The 20,419-nt window shown below is 40.4% G+C and overlaps 2 protein-coding genes and 1 pseudogene across 2 annotated transcripts; 1 reads left to right on the forward strand and 2 right to left on the reverse strand.

The window, feature by feature from the left end:
* Positions 1–1,993: 1,993 nt before the first annotated feature.
* LOC147797720 (uncharacterized) lies at positions 1,994–2,805 on the reverse strand (annotated as a pseudogene).
* Positions 2,806–4,474: 1,669 nt separating this feature from the next.
* LOC110988333 (microfibril-associated glycoprotein 4-like) lies at positions 4,475–9,355 on the reverse strand. The gene is made up of 4 exons (XM_022251724.2): positions 8,901–9,355; positions 8,462–8,607; positions 6,963–7,224; positions 4,475–6,579 (listed from the first exon to the last, which is right to left on the reverse strand). Exons 1-4 carry the CDS (start codon positions 9,274–9,276, stop codon positions 6,329–6,331), a joined length of 1,035 nt encoding a protein of 344 aa, XP_022107416.2. The 5' UTR covers positions 9,277–9,355; the 3' UTR covers positions 4,475–6,328.
* A 2,580-nt stretch (positions 9,356–11,935) lies between these two features.
* Positions 11,936–15,501, forward strand: LOC110988334 (microfibril-associated glycoprotein 4-like). Its single transcript, XM_022251725.2, has 4 exons — positions 11,936–12,363; positions 12,793–13,001; positions 13,584–13,845; positions 14,127–15,501. The coding sequence occupies exons 1-4, from the start codon at positions 12,018–12,020 to the stop codon at positions 14,378–14,380; spliced, it is 1,071 nt and encodes a 356-aa protein (XP_022107417.2). The 5' UTR covers positions 11,936–12,017; the 3' UTR covers positions 14,381–15,501.
* The last annotated feature ends 4,918 nt before the right edge of the window (positions 15,502–20,419 follow it).

The raw sequence follows: 20,419 nt of genomic DNA on the forward strand, positions 1-20,419 counted from the left end.
CCATGCCAAACTACATGTCCAGCTAAAGGCCATAACTAGTACTGGTCAGAACACAGTTGGATGGAGATGAATTAAATAGATCTACACTGATTCCGCATTTATTTTTGCTTCGATGTTTAAGCAATGGCACGCTCGTGAAAGGAAACGTTTGATATGCTCCGAGGAATTATTTATGGCTGGAGAGACTCAGATCCCTTCAGAATTTCTTCGAGCCCAATTTGAAAATGGCAGTGTTGTCGGGAGGTTTAGAGGGTGATAATGAAAACGGAAACGGAACACATAAAACTCCCTTGGAATTATACTCTATTGCTGTAGAATTATAGCTTAAATTGGGTACAATCACAAGAAAGGAACCCGCTATCATTGACATTGCTTTGTGTTTTATATTTTCAGTTTATAGGAAAGTTTATTTTGTTAATTTATTTATGTAACAAAAAATGGTATTGCGTCATATACACGTCACTTTACCAATGTCAGTTTTTAAAATGAAAGGATATTATTTCCTCTTTCAAGTGGAGTTTGGGGCAGCTGCAAAAAGGAATATATGTACACCTTCTAGTTGTATTGCTAAAATGAGAGTCAGGCATGGTGGATCGATCGAACAAGGACATGTACATGTGAAACGATCAAGGGTCAAAGTAAAAACTACCACTGCGCAATCGTGACAAAAAAACACGCACGACGGGCGACGCACACCGGGCGACGGCGACGCACAACGCACGACGGGCGACGGCAGATATGGAATTCCATACTTACAGATCTAGTGAAGGATTCTCATAAATCACTCAGACATCAGAAAACGAAGCCAGTACGTTGGGGTCAATGGGCATTTAGTACAATCAGTGGCCTGGGTTTCAGTGCTAACAACGAGGATGATGTGAGTGAAACAGATCCCGTGAATGGCAAAACAAAAACCAACCACCCACTCACCAACCTACCTACCCACCCAGAAATTGTAAAGTTTTACAGATAAAGGAATTTTAAAAGGTAATATTGAGATTCAAGGCTGCCACCTCTGTTTTCTGGTTAAATAATCATAACATCATTTTGCACAAATATTTTGTAAGTTATATTGATAATTTATAAGTGTATGTATTTTGTAAGTTATATTGTTAATCTATAAGTGGTTCATGTATGTATTTTGTAAGTTATATTGATAATCTATAAGTGGTTCATGTATGTATTTGCACAATCGGTCAAAGTTTAAGGTGTTTTAATGTTACTTGTTCAAGGTTCTTGTGATAGTCTTTGTGCCTACTTATTTACATTCATCACAATTTGAGTTGAGGGTCTGAACACCATGGGCTGTATAGCCGTTTTACGTTTTTCTAACTTGTTAACCCTTTGTTGCTTTTTAATTAATTGTTCACAGCATAGGTAACAACTAATCGTGCACCACACAAGGTAATCATTCTCATGATTATTTTGTGATTATTCACGTCATATTGGTTGGTCAGAAATATGTATTTGTTTGTACTCTGTTTGATTTGTGTGATAGGAGCACCGCCTATTACCTCGGTACGCGTAGCCTACATAACAAAAATTAGTCAGCCAACCAAAGAGAGTTACCCTTTCGTCAAGACATTTTGAATTAGCTGGGGCTTCTTTATGCCAAATATTGTGAGCACAGTTGAATTATACCCCTTAAAAATACATTTTATGGTTTTCGTAATGTTCAATAATGTTTCCAATTTTTCATTTTTATTTTTCAATTTTTCCTAAAATAAAATTACGAAGTTTGACCACGGTTTTGTTTTTCTGTCATCAAATGTACACGTTACGTATAGCATTTGGAGTAAAAAAGTGAGGCTTCATACACTGATATTAAGTCTATCCCCTATTTCAATTTAAAAATCAAACTTGATCATGACAAATAAAAATCTATTTGTCAGTGCTAGGAGAAAGAGCTTAGCAGAGTGGTCTCTGTACTCCACAAATCCCAAGTACCTCTTTCTCTTTCCAAAGCTTTTCGGTGAGACAGTGGCGCACAGTTTCAGCTTGACAGTATCTGTCGCTCGCTCACATGTGGGCTGTGGTTATACCAAAGTAGATTTCTTATCTTGTCCCTGACCCTTCTTTCCCCGGCAAGGGGGACCAGCTTTCTTGAAACACTGTCTCCTCTATCGATGCAGATATTGTGGCGACTATTCAAGCCAGTGTAAGTGTACGAACATGCTCTGGGGTACTTTCAGATTTCTTTCGCAGTGCTCTCCATCGTCCCTTGAGCTGTCCATATGCCCCCTTGGTTACCATGCACGCCCTGCTTAGTCTGTAATTGAAGTACCGCTTACGGGTGTGACTGTGGCATGGGTATAGGGCTTCATCAGCCAGGGCCGGAAAGGGAAAGCGGAATCTCCCTGAATTGGTGGAGGCAGAGCAACTCCATCAACATTTTTTGCCGTCTGTGGAATTACTTCTGATTGTGTTATGCGTTCGCACAAATCTGTAGATTCGATAATGATTGAGTAGGGGAGTTCCCTGGAAATCCAGAGCTGGCCCATATAAGTCTGTGTTTGGCGCCAATCATACCCAATAGTACAACTGAATAAAAGTTCTTGAAGTTATGGCACTCTTTGCAAGCTTCCAAACCTCAAGCGGGACAATCTAAGCGGATATGACCGTCATCGATTGCTGAGCAATACACAGGGAACTGCCAAAGTTTCTCCATGTCAAGCATTTTTTTCCTTGAGGTGTCCTTTGTCACTGGGGAAATGCCGTGTGACAGACTCGTCCCAAAAGTTGTTAATAGCTTCAGACAAGTCTTGGATAATGGTCGCAAAAAGTAGAGACACCAATAACAGCCATCTCAGTGATTGAGAAGAGATAATCACCCCTTTCTAGACGAAATAGGCAGATTGCCAATCGAAATTAGCATTCAATCCAACTTCCCACCGCTACTTACAGGTGAGGCCTGTGCATCAAAACAACCTGCAAGAACAGTGATGCTAATATATAATCGTATGATGCAATATAGTGGCACACTTGTAAGTGACGCTAGTCAGCGTCAAGAAAATTTGCAAGCAGAAGGCTCAAACAAGCCTCACTTATATGGCTGCCTACGGTATTGCATCATACGATAATATATTAGCAACACAATTACAACATGGCTATTTCGCTGCACAGGCCCCTCTTATAAGTAGCGACGGGCAGTCAGATCGGGTGAAATTAGGGAGAAATTGGACCTCAGTTACCGTTTCTCTCTCTAGTTCATTCCTGATGCGAGATATCATGAACACGGAAGTTGCTTCTGAGATTCGAAATGTTTTCTTGAATCTCCTGTCCGAAAACGTCTCCCAGATATAGTCAAACCATCTTGTGGTATTTCTACTCTGACGTCTGCAAGCCCAAAAGAGTTGTCACGTTCCAACGAGGCTTGACGGCAAAATGACAACGAGGAACGTTATTTTTGCCTTCCCCAGTAGTGAAGAATTTGATTTATAAGTAGTGCTTGTTGCAGAGAAGAATATGAACGCGCTCTTGGTTTTCTTGGTCCGCCATTTTGGGTTTATTTAAATTCAAGAACTCGTTTGTAATGAAGTTCGACGTTTGCAACCACTGCCGTGCTTACGCCGTGCTGATGTTGTGCTCAATTCAATTTCATTCGACACGGTATAAGCACGACGTTTGAAACTGGCCTAATCGATTTTAGGAACTAAAAAAAAATGAATGTTAAGCGTATGATGGCGATCACCTTGTCAAGACAATTTTAAACAATTAATCTCATTTTATCAGTCAGTCTGTCCTTTAAAATTACTTGTAACAGCTACGTGGGATTGAAGGTGAACTACGAAGGCCCACTTCCCCCAGTATTCATTTTTAAAGCGTAAAGTATCGTAATGCAACATTAGGCATGGATGTATGGGGGTGCATTCCACCAAATCGTTGTTTTTCTGCGAGCGAGCTCATTAATACTTTGTGATCCCAGGAGATTTTTACAATAAGACAGGCCATAACCAGGAGGCATCACAGAAATATTTTTATCAACTGATAAAAGGACTGATAATTTCCAGTTCGGACGGCTACTTTTCAGAAATGAGCGCTTAGTTTTACTGCTTTTTAGGGGTTTCTTCGTTCAAAGGCGAATAAAAAAAAACAATTTGGCTAACCCCCATAAAAAGGAAACGAAAAGTTATCTTCTTTCCATATAAAAGGCCTGATTTTCCAGTGAAAAAAACGGAGGCCAACCTCTTCACGAGAGTCAACAGGCGTCGTTATTTTGGTCCGATTTTGCACTGTTTTCTACGGGCGCGTATTTGGTGTAGTGCAACCATAGCGACTGCGCCCCACCATTCGTGCGCTGATTGGACGCAATATCTCCTAAAAAGTACTTGAAATATTTCTCATGAAAATTCTTCAGCACACTCGAGTTCCATCGGCGTTTGAATCTTTTAGGACTCTCTATGACTCTCTCTGGTGGCCTCTCTCGCCACCTTATCCACAATTTCGTCATCTTCGAAAGACATGAAAGAACGAGTGCAGTCGTAATCACTTTATTCTGATTCCGGAGGGGATTTGTGATCTGATGACATGTCCAATCGTTCAACAGCTTCACCAGCTTCCATGAATGCAAAGTTTGCGATACAGAGGAAACAACCTGCACATGCCTTGACAAGAAATCAGAAAGCACAGCTTAAATGAGGGCGCTCTTGGTATTAGTTACATACTTTGAACATTCATGTGGTGAGAAGAAGTTTTTTCGGTGACTGCTTATTATGTGTACCAAAGGCGAACCTAGCGGAAATGATGCCATAAATCTGTCACTTCATGTTGGTGTCCTTACCCTGGCATTCATAAACATCCGTATTACTTGTTTATCAACAACTTAAATAGCAATTGATCATGAGTGATGCACCATGCTCTCTGTTGGCTCAACAGACTGCATGCAAACTTAATTTCCTTTCATTTTTTATGCAAACATTGATTTCTTCAAGAAGTGGTTTTGGATAATCTTATCAGGCGTTGATTTCGTTCCGTTCGTATTCGAAGTGGCCGAGTGTCGTAATGGCAAAGACTGGAGCACTGTTGGTAAATAAAGAGCCTCCGGGTCCTGCTCCAATAATTCCCTTTTTCATTTCACTCCTTAAACAAAAACACAACAATCAGAAACACGACCATTTTAAAATTAAAAGCTTGCCATATCTTACTGTAAACATTCTTCAAAGCGAGTGCTAATGTTCGCCCCACAATGGTTTAAACTGGTAGTCTAATTATGTGCAAAGTAATTAGTCGATATGATTTTTCTCATGAATTCCTTTCACATACACTACTCAAAAAAGTTAAAGACCACTTTTCATTTTGTGTATCTTTTTTTCATCTGAGATATTTTACTGCTGAAAGTGTGCATTAGTGTGCGATGTTTAAATTAATTAGTGATGTATACAAAGATTAATTGCGGTAATCCAAAAGGCTAAGCACTCACGCCATATTTTCTACCATTATTCTACAATGTTATGGAAGATGGAGTTGTTTTTCTTCTTTGATTGCCAGTGAAAAATTGTTACATTTGGACATCTATCTGTAAGTCTCTAACAGACAGCCATGAGTGATAGTCACGCGAGAACAATGAAATTAAATGTAAATTACAAGTTTTCACCCTCTTTTCAGCTGATTTCACATGTAGCAGGACTGCAGCGTTACGTGCATGACAAAATAACTAGACGGATACGTGAAGAACAAAATTTGTTGGGGGAGGGGTTCTTTCACTCATTGACCTTTTGACACTAAGCGAACAAAACTTCTTTACCAATTTGACACTTTTATATAGGAATTTTAAAACCCAAACATGTATAGAATATTGATCTACATTACACGTTATCAATTTCAAAACCGGAGTGTGAGAACTCGATACGAAATATTTACCTTAAGTGTAAGGTGAAATTTGTGTTTAATTGCAGACCGCAGTGTCAACAGTGTACATATTACAGATCAGAAAGTCAAAAGGTTCTTAAGCACGACTATTGCAGTATATTAACGGACGGGGCTTGGGCAAACGATGGAGATGATTCGAAAAATAACAAAGGTTGCTATCAGCGGCGGACACTGCATTTTCATCCCCGGGGGCAGCTAGAATGAACATAAACCTGAACACAATTTATAAATTATCGTCTTTGTATTGAAATATAAATGCAAAGAAAAAAGGGAAAAGAGAAAAGGAAGCAAAGAAACATATTGTAGGCGTCAAAGACGAAGTAAAATGCCTGACTGCGGAGAGAGCATCCAGCCTAAACCTGCCTCGCAGCCTTATTGGTATGATGAACGAAATTTATCTAAATTACTAACTTAAGGGTTTCGACAAGAACAAATCAACCAACATACAAAGCCCATAAAACTAATTGTTAGCTGCCTTCATTTTCATCTCAGTACGTTTCAGTGAGTAGTAATACCCCTTCCAATCTTGCCAAACTACGCCCTTGGCGTAGACATCCGTCTGTCCACCGAGGTACAGGCCATTCAGATTGGAGGAGTGGCAGTCTGCGTACCACCAAGCGCCAGAGTAAATTATAGCACAGTTAGAATCGATCGAGTCGTCGCTGTCTCTGGTGGTGAAAGGATGGTTACTGTGACGAGACAATGAATCACCTGCCAAAATACGTAGAAGATAGTGATTTGCATGACATTGAAGACCTTTATTTTTTAACGTCAAAATTGTTTCAATAACTGTTTAGTGAGCATTTCCACACCCATCGAAATTATCTTCTAATGAATCTAACGTCAAGGTGTTAACGTCCGCGTCTGAAACCATTTTAATTGGAGTATTTAGGGCTGCTACAATTTCATCGCACCGTTTTTCTGCAGTGTCCACCCATGACCTGCGAAACAAAGTCTGTAGAATATCACAGCAGTAGCTTACCTAGTACAATATCAGTAAAATAGAACAGATATTACGATATTATCATACTCTGATTCCCTAGTTCAAACCCATTTCCTGTTCACAACAGTTCGTAAAATAAAACATCACTTACCAGCCGTTCCCGAAAAGCCTTGCACAGTCAACCGGTAGTTGTCACTCCCATCAGCAACACGAAACATGTCATACTTGGCATACGCAGTGTTGTTCTCGAAGTCCTTAAGATCGACGCGCAGTCGGTACGCGCCCTGAGCGGTGAGTCGGTGCAGGTTGTCATTGCCGAGCCAGAACTCGCCGTTCAGATCACCGAAGCCCTGGCGGTAGCTCACCCAGTCACGGTAGAAGTCAACTGAGCCGTCTTGACGCCGCTGAAACACCTGTAACCAAAACAAGAAAACAATGTCAGCGATTTTGTCGGTCCAGTGATTTGCCGTGAATAGAAAGGGCAGCCGGGAGTGGTAAACATTCAAAGTTATTTACTGTTGCTACTACACTACTCTGAAGCTTCTGAAAGGTAGATGAGGACGATCTCAGGATCGAAGCTATGGCCGACTTGTTAATGACGCCAATTATGGCTGTTGCAATCTTTATCCACTCTGTCACTCTTCACCCCCCTGATTGTGTTTAGCTAGACTAAAATGGAAGAATCTCTGGAACATACTGGTTGACAACAATCTTTTCATCCCGTGCAACTTTGTTCAAGAAAAGGTCCTCTACGAAGGTCACGGTTGCACCACTGAAGACAGAAACTGACCACATACTCATGCGAAAGAAATGGGAAAAAAGTATAAAAGACACGGCGTCCTTCACAAATCCCGACAGAAATCACGGGCTCCTCTCTAAGAAGCTTAAGCTTATATAGCCTTTGAGGTGCCGCAGCGCATCAGCAAAGTAAACCCCAACAGTCAGGTGAAAGCCACTTCAGCCATATTCAAAAACTGTTATGCAACGTTAATTGATTCCTTTTTTGCTCAAGCAGCACACGAGGCAAACCAGTCGGTCCTTCCTGGACTCCCGTGAAGAAGGCGCAGAGACCCGTGGGATGACGCAGATATACAGAATTTGAGTGTCAAATTCAAACCAATGTGCAGTTAGATCAGCTTGAAGATTTCTAAACCATATGTTCATTTTTGTTTAGCAAATCTTATCTGTGGAGTATTATTTTCATTCTAAATTTGTTTGAACAGGAGCTTTACAATAATTTTATAGAATGCATTGCCCAAACCGAACAACTATTTATTTCACCATTCCATAAACTTCGGAAAAACACAACTGACTAATGTTAAATAGACCTTGCCCAGAGCATGGACACAGTTATATCGCTTTATACACGACAGGTGTTTAAATATTGGGCACATAATATTACTATTTGCTGGTTTCAAATTTTGCTTGAAAATTTTCTCAAGTTTTGGTTTACCACCTTTGCCAACCTTGTTCAAATAACTTTGTTTTGAATAAATATTGGGGAAACTCCTCTAACCAATTTGTGTGATTTTTTTTTAGTTTTTGGTGCTACTGACTATTTGCACAAGTTAAAAATACTGGGCGAATAATGGCCTATTCTCCATTTAATCAAAGTTAATGATGAGCCCCGTGTAGCTGCTCATAACTTACCGTCCACCCACCTCCATCTGTCTCCATATCACAGTACACACTGAACGGCCCTTCAGCATCGACTGGTTGAATTGTGTACACACCACTGGTAGTCACACCGTTAGCGAATGCTTCAGAACAGTCCTTGGGAGTCCGAGGAGGGGTAACTGAAAATCACAAAAAGCAAACCATTGCAATGTTTTATTAACATCATTAATTAATGAACTGAAATATTTCCTGAAAGCTCACATCTGTGGGGTTTTACCCAGGAACTGCACCACTGACGTTCAATTTGCACATGAATTCTGAAAAATTCGTCAAAATTTAGTTTGCCGAGTCTTGCGAAAAATATTTGCTGGCAATACGACTCCGTAAAATTTACTTCAAATGAATTTTAAAAACATGAAGACTCAAGATGGTTTAATAAGTTTATACATTAGTAATTGAAGCACAAGATCACCTGTTGCATTTTTCAGGAACTCAGTAAGCTCACTGACGGATTCCTTTATCTGGTCTAGCTGTAGTTTGACGTCAATCAACCCTGCAGACACGCCATCTACTTTGCCAGCGATGTTTGTTTCTAGCTCAGCCAGCTGGCCAGTCGTATTCTGTATTACACCAGAAACAATTTCTTGGATCGTGGAGCAGTTACAGTTGGTCCCGGAGTACGTTTCATCTTCCAGCGGGTTAATGATAATTTGCTGCTGGTAGACGGGTTGAGCCCCAATCCTACCGACGGGTCGAGCCCTCACCGTGTTGGTGGTGAAAACCCAGAATATCATGAATGCAACGACAAGAGTCTGCTGAACCGACGTCATGACTTCACAATATCTCATTGGCGAATGGTTGTGAGCCTATAGATGTCTACAAATTACTATTGAAGACGTCTATACCTGCCCCATAGATATCCTAAGCAGTAAGTTGTGTTTCACTCTGAATAGATTCACGTGAGTGACGTAACCTGTGTCGACAAATCACAAGCTGGTGACCCTAATGATACAATGGGTGCCAATCTGTCACCTCGAAGAAATCATCAATAAACAACAGGGAAGTTGCATCCGACTCCAGCACCCGTAAACTTTCAGGAAACCTGTTTAGGCGAACACCAGTTATATCTGACTTCCATCATACTGAGAATAAAAGCTATGTAAATCCCGCCTGCATTAAAAATCAGCATTCTTGCAACCTTCGTATGGTTGCCACATCCTCATTGTATGACTTGGTTTATGGGTAGAGTATACTCACTGTATGGAATCGCCGTTTAATAATTTTAATATATGACATTGATGGTAATCTACCAATTCAAGATAAACTAGTCAAGCATGCAGTGTTCGTACAACCGGTTGCACGTGGTTGAAGCTGTCCGTAGGAATATTATGAAATCACCGTGGGCAAAGGCGGTCCACACGTGGTGGTATTCTTCACATTTAGTTATGAAAAAGGTCTGTAATGGGACGTCTAATCGTTTTAGCGGATTAACTTACCGAGGTTTCAAAACAGAACATTGGAGAGCATTATTTTTGTCCGTCTTCAGTAATACAGAAAGCTACATTGTGAAGCCTGTGAATTGATTTCCTCACCGTTTACAGCAAATAGCATTCATAATTAAGAATACGTTGGCGTGGGGCCCACTGAATCCAGAATATACTGTACATGAAGCTTTTTCAACGGGGTTTTGTCCCTTCGTAAGGTGTGCAAGTATTCTCCTAATTACATGCGGCTGGCATTGCCATTCTAGAGGTTTACTTTGGCCTCCGTTCATATAGGTGGACTTAAAGAAAACGATAATGGTTCGTGATCATTAAAAGTACGTTGCACTCATTATGAACCATTTCTTAAAACCTATTTTGGCCGTGATCAGTAAACGATTACTTAAATAGAATATCTATTAAAACATAATGATGATGTTGGTGTTGTGGGCATGCACAAAGTTTCTACCCGGCACATAAACCGTACAACACTGCTAAGGCCGCTTGCAAATGAGGACACGATAATCACTTATATTACAGGAAATCCTGGATCTCTATTGCAACATAACGATCAGAAGATATTGCCAGATGGGGCATTGAAGAGCATGGTGTCCTTTTCTGACCCTTAATTCTTGTCAACGTAGACATCTTGTATAGTTTTGCATTTCTGGCGACTGTGGGTCACTTTCCTCCCTAAGTGGAGCCCCCTACTCCCAATAAAAGCTATGTGTCTTTACCACTGTATTGTGGTCTTACTGCTTTATTCACACGAGACCTAACAACCAAAAAATAAGACAGGAACATTATTTATCAAGCTTTTTGTCAGAGTTCTCAGTTTCAAGGAGTAAGCCTTTTGCGAGTTAACTTTGACCCAAATCTGGTACGCTGATGAGTTCTGTAAATTCACACGAACATAACAACCTGAATGTTCCTTACTAAAACCACCGTTGCTGTACCTAGTATCTCGCGATTCGGGGCAAGCTTTTGCTCTAACAGTTACATAAGAGACGCCTTGCAACAATGTACTCTTCTCAATGGATAAGAACGGCACGAAGGAACCAGTCCATTCCAGAGATGGTGGTCACTATGCAAAAGCTTGCCCCGAATCACGAGGTATAGCAACAGTGTCTTTAGACTGGGGAATTCAAATCGTTATGTGGATGTGCAGTCAGATAACTCAGTGCACCAGAATTTTTTTTTAATTTAACCAGCAAATGTCTTATTGATTAGCTCTCTGTATACTCCAGTTTGGCTCTGACGAGTTTTCTTCATGTATCAATGTTATCCGCTTTCTTAACATCAACTATCTAAGGACGGTCTCTGAAAAACCACGGTGAGGGAAAACCACGGTGGAAGGGTCTATTGAATGCTAATGGTTACGTTTCCTTTTTAGCAGGAAGTAAGTATAGGAAATGGGATGACATTACCGATTGATTTGTAGTCTGCTAACAAAAAGGTTATTTAAGCATTCAGCTCAAACTTGAAACAATTTCTATATTCAGTTGAGGGACCTTGCGCCATCCATATCGATCGATCAGTTGACAGTTCCGCAAAACTTTCTTGTGTTGTGATGAAACCTTCGAAAGAATAAGAACAAATGTCACTAAAGGTAGATTAATTCGATAGGTTGCATACAACATTGAAAACATGTTTTGTAGCTAGAAACTGGGTTATCAATCACCTCCTCTCCACACGAAGCCACTTACCGCAATTAGCGTCCCCAGGCTTTAATAAGGGAATACATATCGGATCTGGAGAATGGACCCGACTAATGCCTTAGCCACAGGCGAATGGTAATACGAAGTCTTGAAAGTTGAATACGAGCTAAGTACACACCAGTTCCTTTAATAAAAGTTGCACTGGGGGAATGTTTGATGGCTAGACGTGAAACTAAAAACATCCTAAGCATCCTTGTCGCCAAGTCTACACAGGGGCTGGCCTGGAAACGGAAGTTCATTGTTGAAGGTTACTTCAATCGGCCACCAGTATATGTGAATCTTTTTAGTTAAATAGGTTAAAGACGAGTACCAGCCTTTGTCTTTATAAATTGATAGTCATTAGAGGTGGCAACCACTCTTCCCTGATATACTGTAAAGTCATCTTTCAACATGAAGTTGATTCAGCAGTTTGCAGTCGCTGCATTGGTTGTGTTCAGCATTTTCACCAAGTGGATGATTAATGCACACTCCATTATTTCGAGTGGAGCACCACCTGTCTACGAGCAGCATATAATCATAAACCCACTCGATGGTCCCTCGTGCTCCGGGAGCGGTTGTAACTGCACTGCGATCCGAGAAAGTGTTGCCGACACGACTCATCGGCTGGCTAAGCCAGAAACAACCGTCGCTAACAAGGTAGATGGCGTGTCTGCGGAGCTGAATGACGTCAAATTGCAGCTGGTCAAGATAACGGAATCAGTCATCTGGCTCACTGAGCTCCTTAAAAATGCAACAGGTAGATTATCGATTCAAGTTTTTAAATATTATTTAATATAACTTGCAGATCTTTTTGAACTTTGTCCTGAACAATAGGAACATCCGTATTTTGTCTCCAGAATGGATTTAAAAATCTGCAGAATTTCAAATGAAGGGTTTCACGATTCCAAAAGCTATAATCTAGGTATTGGATATCACTCCATATTCACACTAATAAAAAGTGTTGTAAAACGTGTGCTTATGTTGAAAGTATCGGATCTGGGAAGGCCATGTTTCTTGCCTGGTGTGATTGTTAAGGCATCCGCCTCCCGGCTGTGAGATGACCCATAATAATTCAGCTCATTGAGAGTTGAAGTCTTCCAATTTGTTAATAATGTGGACAGTTCTTATGATGGTACGCTATTTTATAATTCAATTACACCTACGCCCTCTGCTCTTCCACCTTCAGATAACCCAACTACGCATGCTCCCACCCCTCTTGCGCCTCTTGTTACCCACCCTACACCTCAAGCTATCCCTACGACGCTCCCCAATGACTGCTCGCAAGCCTTGGCAAACGGTGTGACCAGCAGTGGTGTGTACACGGTTCAACCTGTGGATGATAGCGGTCCATTCGATGTGTACTGCGATATGGAGACTGACGGTGGTGGGTGGACAGTAAGTCAACAATAACTGGTGCGATCATCAGGAACTAGACATCCCTCCCTCGCTGCTCCCGTTTGACTCCCTCTTATCTATTTAGTGTTCTTTTCCCCCTTCTTTTTTACATGAATGAGTTTGAGTAAAATATGATGATAGGCTTTACAATACACCCTGGATCTATCAAATAAATTTTTGTTGAAGAGCAAAGTTTATATCGACATCGAGGAGCAATGTCATGGTATTATACTGTCAGCCACCACTCCTTCTACTGTAGTCAAGTTCAGTACAGCCCGGCACTTGCAGATTGAAGAATTACAACAGGATCAAACTTGTACAGTCAGATTTTGTTCGCAGAGAGAGAAGGGGAGGGGAAAAGAGAAGAGAGGCAAAATCAGATTAAAGGCTACGAAACATCAAGTGTTTGACGGACAACCAAAACCGTAGTTTGGTTGTGGTCACCGCCCACCTTTCAGATATTCCGGAGTACCGATATTTAGTCAAAAATAACAGTTTCGCGTATTTCCGTTTCCTGTTACATTTCATAACAAATTACTCAACTGATAAAAGGCACCAAAAGCATGGCTTCTTTGTTTGTAGGTGTTTCAAAGACGTCAAGACGGCTCTGTGGACTTCTACCGTGACTGGGAGAGCTACCGTCAGGGGTTCGGTGATCTGAACGGCGAGTTCTGGCTCGGCAATGACAACCTGCATCGACTCACCGCTCAGGGCGCGTGCCGACTGCGCATCGATTTCGAGGACTTCGAAAACAACACTGCGTATGCGGAGTATGACATGTTTAGTGTTGCTGATGGGAGTGACAACTACCAGTTGACGGTGGAAGGCTTTTCGGGAACGGCTAGTAAATTATTACTATGATTTCTAACAAAATATGGTGCAAGGATTATAGATCGACAGTGAAAACTGTAGCAGTCAATTTACTTTGTGTAAAATGGTTTCCAAATGTGGCAGTGAACTGTGCGATCTGTACTGTTCAAGGAAATGAACTCGTTTTGTAACCTTCAGTGGGTTTGAAATGTTCAGTAAAACTAACCTTTTGTATTTTGGACATGAGTGTTAGGCCCAATGTCTTTTTTGTTTATATTTACCAACGCAGATTATCATTCTGAATTTTTTTTCCAGGTGATTCACTTTCTTATCATAGTAATTCTTCCTTTTCCACCAAAAACAACGACAATGACGAGGACAGTTTTAACTGTGGTGTGGTTTACTCCGGCGCCTGGTGGTATAGGAGCTGTCACTACTCCAACCTAAATGGCCTGTACCTCAGTGGACAGACGGATGTCTTCGCTAGGGGTGTAGTTTGGCATCACTGGAAAGGGTATTACTACTCGCTGAAACGTACTGAGATGAAAATTAAGGGGGTAACTAATTAGCTTCAAAATTCTTGGCCATTTTTTTCACTTTTGTAATTTAGTAATAAAATGTAACATTCAAAACACTTTTTGGGGGTTGTAGGAGGTATACTAACCTCTAAAGAACATGCACCTCCCCTATTTTCTGATTGTGTTTTCATTTCTCTTCATTTTCCTCATTTGCTGTCAACGTAACATTTAAAAACTATTTCACACCAAGTGTTCACAGATGTTAGATTTCAAATTCTCAGAAAAGCTTTTGCAGCGTGTGGAAGCAAATCCTTAGTCGAGGAAAATAATCTTATCTCGAGCAAATACTGGCCTTAGCGTAGTTTTTCCTTTCTCCAGCTATGCATGAAATATCCCCGTAGAGAAATTCCACATGCAAAAACAGATACTGAGTACTGAAAGATGTAGGATCTTCCCTTTTTAATTATATATATATATTTTGCAAAATATTGTGCCTGCCTGCCCGTGCACAACTCACTGAGAAATAACTGAAGTTGTCATTTGGGGGTTTGCTATCGTGGAAAAAGACATTGAGGGAGAATAACATGTTATTATTAAAACAATTTCCAATATTCCTCAATTACTGACAAACGTACATAGCTCTTTTGGTTTGTTTGCTGTAGAGTTACTGGGGCTAAAATGTACAAGGCGCACCCGGGGTTCACACTTTTTTTCCGGGGGTACCTCAAGAAAATAAGCTGCACATGCATATAAATATGATTTATTATTCACATTTTTAAACGGGGGAGGGACACCCGGGGGCACGTGCCCCCTACGCCTCCCCCACTGTAGTTTGCTAGTTGTTGCTTTTCGTATAATGCAGCTGTTACAGACTGATTAAGAAACACGATATGAACTACTAACCTAACCACTGCAAGAGGTCTAAAGCTAGGCAATGAAGTTGTGGAATTATAGGACAAATAAAGTTAATGTTTAAAGTTTCTGATTGTTACGATAACATCATTCTTAAGCTGTGCCAATTCAAGGTTTTGAAAGAGCATAGATTAATCATACATGCATGAAACATTTATTATCTGACTTCATTGCTTTAAGCTTGTATTACAAATTTATCAAACTGTCATACTCGTTTAAAAAACTGCAACAACTGAATAAAACAGGTTGTTTGACTGAAAGTCCTATTTCTCTCACTGCACTGTCATTTAGTCTAGTTGTATATTCCTTTGGCTCGACGTCCATCTCTTTTCATAAAGATGTCTGCAACGAAGGAGCGTATAAATCATACTGGTCATGGGAATTTGACTTCACAACTACAAATACCCAAGATTGAGCGAGACGATTAGAAGACATTACTGTTTTACTATACATGACAGACAAAAAGTAATACAAACCCATTAAACAAGTATTTGTACATGTATCAACCCTCTAAACCGCACAGACACTTTGACTTCCACCGAAACTGAAACCTGACTAGATCTGCCCAAGTTACAAGGTGTGCCAGTCAGGTATTTTTTTTCTACGCGAGCGTACGTGTACTATGCGTCATGCGTATTTCTGCAGCCATGTAGATTCACAGGCATACTGAGCATGCACCAGGTATTAACCCTTTCATCCTAGGCAAACCTCCCCTTTCACGTGTTTGCAGATTGTTGAAATTTTCATCATAAGCCACCCTAGACATTATAATGCAAAGAAGGCTGTTCTCTGTATAAGATGCTTCTAGGCGGCACCTTTTACGCTTATTTTTTTACGCTTATTTTTTTTTACTTATTTACGCTTAGTAAATTAATTCAGTTCTTCAGTGTTCAGTTGTGTACATTCCACGAAATAAGAACACATTCGTTTCGTTGTGTTTGGTTTTGATTTGGAGTTAAGATAAATTCACGTTCTAATCTGGTTCCATGTTTTATGAATAATTGCTGTGAGTTGCAAAAATTTTATACTCCACTGGCATTTACAGATACCACGTGTAAAATTACCTCTTTGTGAAAGCAAATTTGCATATTCATTAGATTGTTGTAAATCAAATTCCGTATGACAATACGCAAATGTTGCGTTGTACAGATCCGTAGAAATATCAACTTGGTGTATAAGAGCAGTTTTCCTGCTTCCATCAATTCATCTTTATCTAAGTGACATAGATATTTAAAGATTGGTCTTTTTCTACTAAAATTCGGTCTATTCTGTAAGCCTAACAAATTATTTGAAGAAAAGAACTGACCAGTATTTCTTTGACCTAAGACGAGGAATGAGGTGCTAAGAGAATTGAAGTTAAGGTGAATCATTTAGCGACATTGGATATTTATATTAAAATAAATAATACGTCGGTGGAGGTTTTGTGTGACAATTTATCCAATACTCGACATTACCTTATCCGCCAGTTTACAGAAGAAATCTGAATGTATTCGATCATCTTTTAACTCAATTTACGTTATCTTTTTTTTTGGCAATCAGCTGGAGTAAATTAAGAGAAACCGTAAAAGGTAGTGCCCACCATCGGTAGAATCCCCCAAATCGGACTACTGTATAATCCTGAAATATCTTACTTGAAAAAATTACATAACAGCCTCAATCAGTCTGTAATTTTTCTCCGCCAAGAATGCTGTAGTTTTCGATAAAACAGAAATATTGTTCTCTTTGTTAACGATGGTCGGCTGACCATTGTTTAAGAGTTCATTTCACTTCGCATATCACATTATTTAATCAGGCGCAGTTTCCTTGTAAGCAGTGCTTCTGCGGTAAGCAATGCCATGAAATTGGGCCCACAGATGTTGTGGGAGTCTTCATTATTGAACGGGTAAATCAAGAAGCAAGTAAATATATACCGAAGGAAATTCACCAAATGCATTGTAAACTGAAACTAAAGGAAACTGAGTGTAAGGTGTAATGTAGGAAATAAATTGGATCAGTGTGAAGTTAAATTTTATTTAAGGAAAGGATTTTCTTAACGCAAATACTTCCAGTGTGATATGGTGAATGGGTAGGAGCTGATACTGTAGAATTTGTTTTTGCATTTGGTTGGTGAGTTCTGGATTGGTTTTTGAGGTCATGTTGGACTTCATCTAGTCCATGGGTAATCTTATAAAGCATGGCAGTGCATGGCATGGCAAAAATTTACTGCTCTCTTACTGCTACAAATAAATGCTTTTGTTACTATGAGAGTCAACCATAAGGGAGCCGAAGGCATATCTTTGCAGTGCATTTATTCTAGGGCTGGACCTTCAGGACGTTTAAAAGTAACTCTTTGCAGTCATTGTGGCACCAATGTTGTGAAAATCGATCCTGCTGTACCTAGGCAGCGCCAAACTGTCTGAGACAGGTCAACCAAATACCGATACTTTTTCACTGTGGTGCTCGGTGCATCTAGGCTGGCACACGTACAGTATTAAGTTCAAATGACCGTAACAACAAAGTACGTTTGATTGATTTCCCACTGTACTTTAGTAATAATGAGTGTCTTTACACGCATGTCAATTTTTTGGAACAAAAGCAAAAAATATGTGCTACACAGAAAATTCCCAAGTCCCTTCTCACATGGTATGAAACAAAGCACCAATCGGTCATATCTCACAACACACGAACCGGCGATATCATCTGTCTTCAGATGAGTGCAGAAAAGCGCCGCAACTGTATCCTCCATTTCAACAGCAGAATTACAGTAGAACATATATTATTAACTTCAGTTTACCGATTCATCTCCACCGTTGTCAAGTGTCAGTTGTAAACAAACAGATCCTGGACAAAAGGCCATTTCTTACCGTGAATTATTTGTTAAAATTCGTTGTTTCTGTCATAAAATTGGGTGGGAACCATGTCGACTTCCCAAGAGACTACGTATCAGTTTGATATCATTTGAAATAGGCATTTGAAGTGGTCCTATGCCAATATTGGATATGGACCAATACTGTTTACATGAACAGGTACTTTGAGGAGAATGCAGCCATGTTAAATTGAATATCATTCAAGTGCACAGTAAAAACCCTGGCCTATATTTCTCACCAACGTTGGATACAGGTGCATGCCTAAAAAACGTAAACAAGTGGTGTGCAGATAACATTTTTCACAATCGTTGGGTAAATAGAGATAAGTATGCCCATATTTCATGAGAGAATCAACGCATTGGGTGATCTGTTTGCATAAAAAAAAAACAGCCCAGCGTTGTTACAGTGCGTTTTTGCGTCACGAAAACTTTGCAGTGAAATTTCGCCCGAGTTGAAATGTGTTCATGAATATACAAATTCGCAACGCGACTATTTGATCTGATGTCACCACGTTCGCTTTCGTGTGAAGTAAGAACCAGCCTTAGCGCAACTTTGGACGCGGATGGGATCGTGTTCAATATTATCGACTCCACGTATTGAATTGTCTGGGTAGGCCGGTTCAAATACGTGTGCTAACATTACGAGCGTATAAAGTAGAACAATATATTTTAGTCTCTCCTTGGAGTACCAATTTTTTTTGCCCATTTTCTCTTTGTAGCCAGTAATTTATTTTACCACTCCCAGATAAACATGTTTTATTCTCGGCAGACCGACGGTTTGTTGTCAAACTCACGCTCAACCAGCCGTTTGTTGCCATGGTCTAGTAAACATTATTGCTTGAAGTGCATGCCCCTAGCCGCCTGCGTCTCTGCTTGCTGGCAGAAGACCAAGGAGTTTCATACGTAGCTATGGCGTTTTGTATTCAATCTTAGAAACGGTACACCAAGCATCGTCTTGTTCTGGCTTGGCTTCTTCCAATCGTATTTGGAAACTGTGAAGAAAAAACTGCATGCTCTTTTCAATTATTTTAGGCGTGTGACACACGACCAATTATTAGTAGGTAAAATTTAGGAATATTGTGATTTGTTAAGTAACCTTGATGGTCTTTGCAGGCTGAATTTGAGGCATTTTACACGTTTGTAGGGAAATTATGGTATTATTGAGAAACTGTTCTCTCACTTAAAACAAAGTCTTGCCTTTTTTCAGTGAGCATGGACCCCATACCACGCCCAGGGCTTCGGCTAATTAAATATTAAAAAGTAAATTGATACATTTTTAAAACCTAAATGGAATTTACGTTTTTATAAATTTAGGAATTGAAGCCTAAGTGGAACTCTTCATCTGCAGCTTCCCCTGTAACTCGATAGCGGCCATCATTTGCCTAACAGCAACCAATTACTCATCGCCCATGCCCACGTTCTTCCCATAATAACATCATAAATGGCACAATGGTAAAGATGGATCCCAACATGTACGCACCAGTAAAACTAACCAAACAAAGAAAGCATAAAAAATATAGGAAACATCTATAAGGAAACCAGTGGCGTAAATCTGTGTTGGTACAGAGGGATTTCACATTAGCGCAGTCTGCGGATACCCACATCGACACTGAAGCTCTCTGTGTTGAACTTCCTCGCGCGCGCCCACGGAGTCCTCACAGTACATGCTGTGCCTGGTTCGTAAGTGTGACGCCACTTCAGTTTAAACCACGCCCATTGCACATGCAGATACACGACCATCGTAGCCACGTTTGTTCGCGGTAAATTGCCGTTATTTTTTCTTTTGATTTTACGTGTTGAGTCATCCTGAAAGACTTTTCTGCAAAATTTGCAGTCTGAAAAGTCTGAATTTAACACACCTTTATGTATTTTGTGTCTTGACTCCTTACTTTCAATCGTCTGATCGTATTAAAAATTGAAGCTGACACAAACAGCCTCGTTTTCAAACGCTGAAGTGCGCAGATCGACGCTAAAAGCGTCGTATTTGGATCCCTCGGGTTGGGGTGGTTGATATTGGTGAGGGTAAGGCGGACTTGAAATCATCAATACATTGCCTCCTCCCCGGTTTGTGCACATGAAGACATCATTAGAGGTGGGGTTTAGATGAACCTCCATATGTGTACAGCTGGGAATGAGTTAGTAAACTAACTGGATTATGAAACAAGTATAGGAATCATCTAAGGGAATCAGTGGCGTAAATCCGTGTTGGGATTGGCATTGGGGGGGCAGAGATATCGGTGAGGGTAAGGTGGGCTTGGAATCATGCAACAGTGTCTCTGTGTCCCTCAGCAACCCCCCCCCCATATAATTAGGTTTCGCAAGATCCATGCATT

Source organism: Acanthaster planci, linkage group LG10 (genome assembly GCF_054643075.1).
Source record: "Acanthaster planci isolate LZ-2023a linkage group LG10, COTS_SCS, whole genome shotgun sequence".
NCBI classification, from domain to species: Eukaryota; Metazoa; Echinodermata; class Asteroidea; order Valvatida; family Acanthasteridae; genus Acanthaster; species Acanthaster planci.

What these genes read in the sequence shown, in the direction of transcription:
- LOC110988334 (XM_022251725.2), top strand. Translation starts at nt 12,018, where the DNA reads ATGAAGTTGATTCAGCAGTTTGCAGTCGCTGCATTGGTTGTGTTCAGC. An exon ending in CTGACGGTGGTGGGTGGACA is followed by an intron (nt 13,002 to 13,583) that starts GTAAGTCAACAA and finishes CTTTGTTTGTAG; the next exon opens with GTGTTTCAAAGACGTCAAGA. An exon ending in AGGCTTTTCGGGAACGGCTA is followed by an intron (nt 13,846 to 14,126) that starts GTAAATTATTAC and finishes TTTTTTTTCCAG; the next exon opens with GTGATTCACTTTCTTATCAT.
- LOC110988333 (XM_022251724.2), bottom strand. Translation starts at nt 9,276, where the DNA reads ATGAGATATTGTGAAGTCATGACGTCGGTTCAGCAGACTCTTGTCGTT. An exon ending in CAGATGGAGGTGGGTGGACG is followed by an intron (nt 7,225 to 8,461) that starts GTAAGTTATGAG and finishes TTTTGGTTACAG; the next exon opens with GTGTTTCAGCGGCGTCAAGA. An exon ending in AGGCTTTTCGGGAACGGCTG is followed by an intron (nt 6,580 to 6,962) that starts GTAAGTGATGTT and finishes GTATTTTGGCAG; the next exon opens with GTGATTCATTGTCTCGTCAC.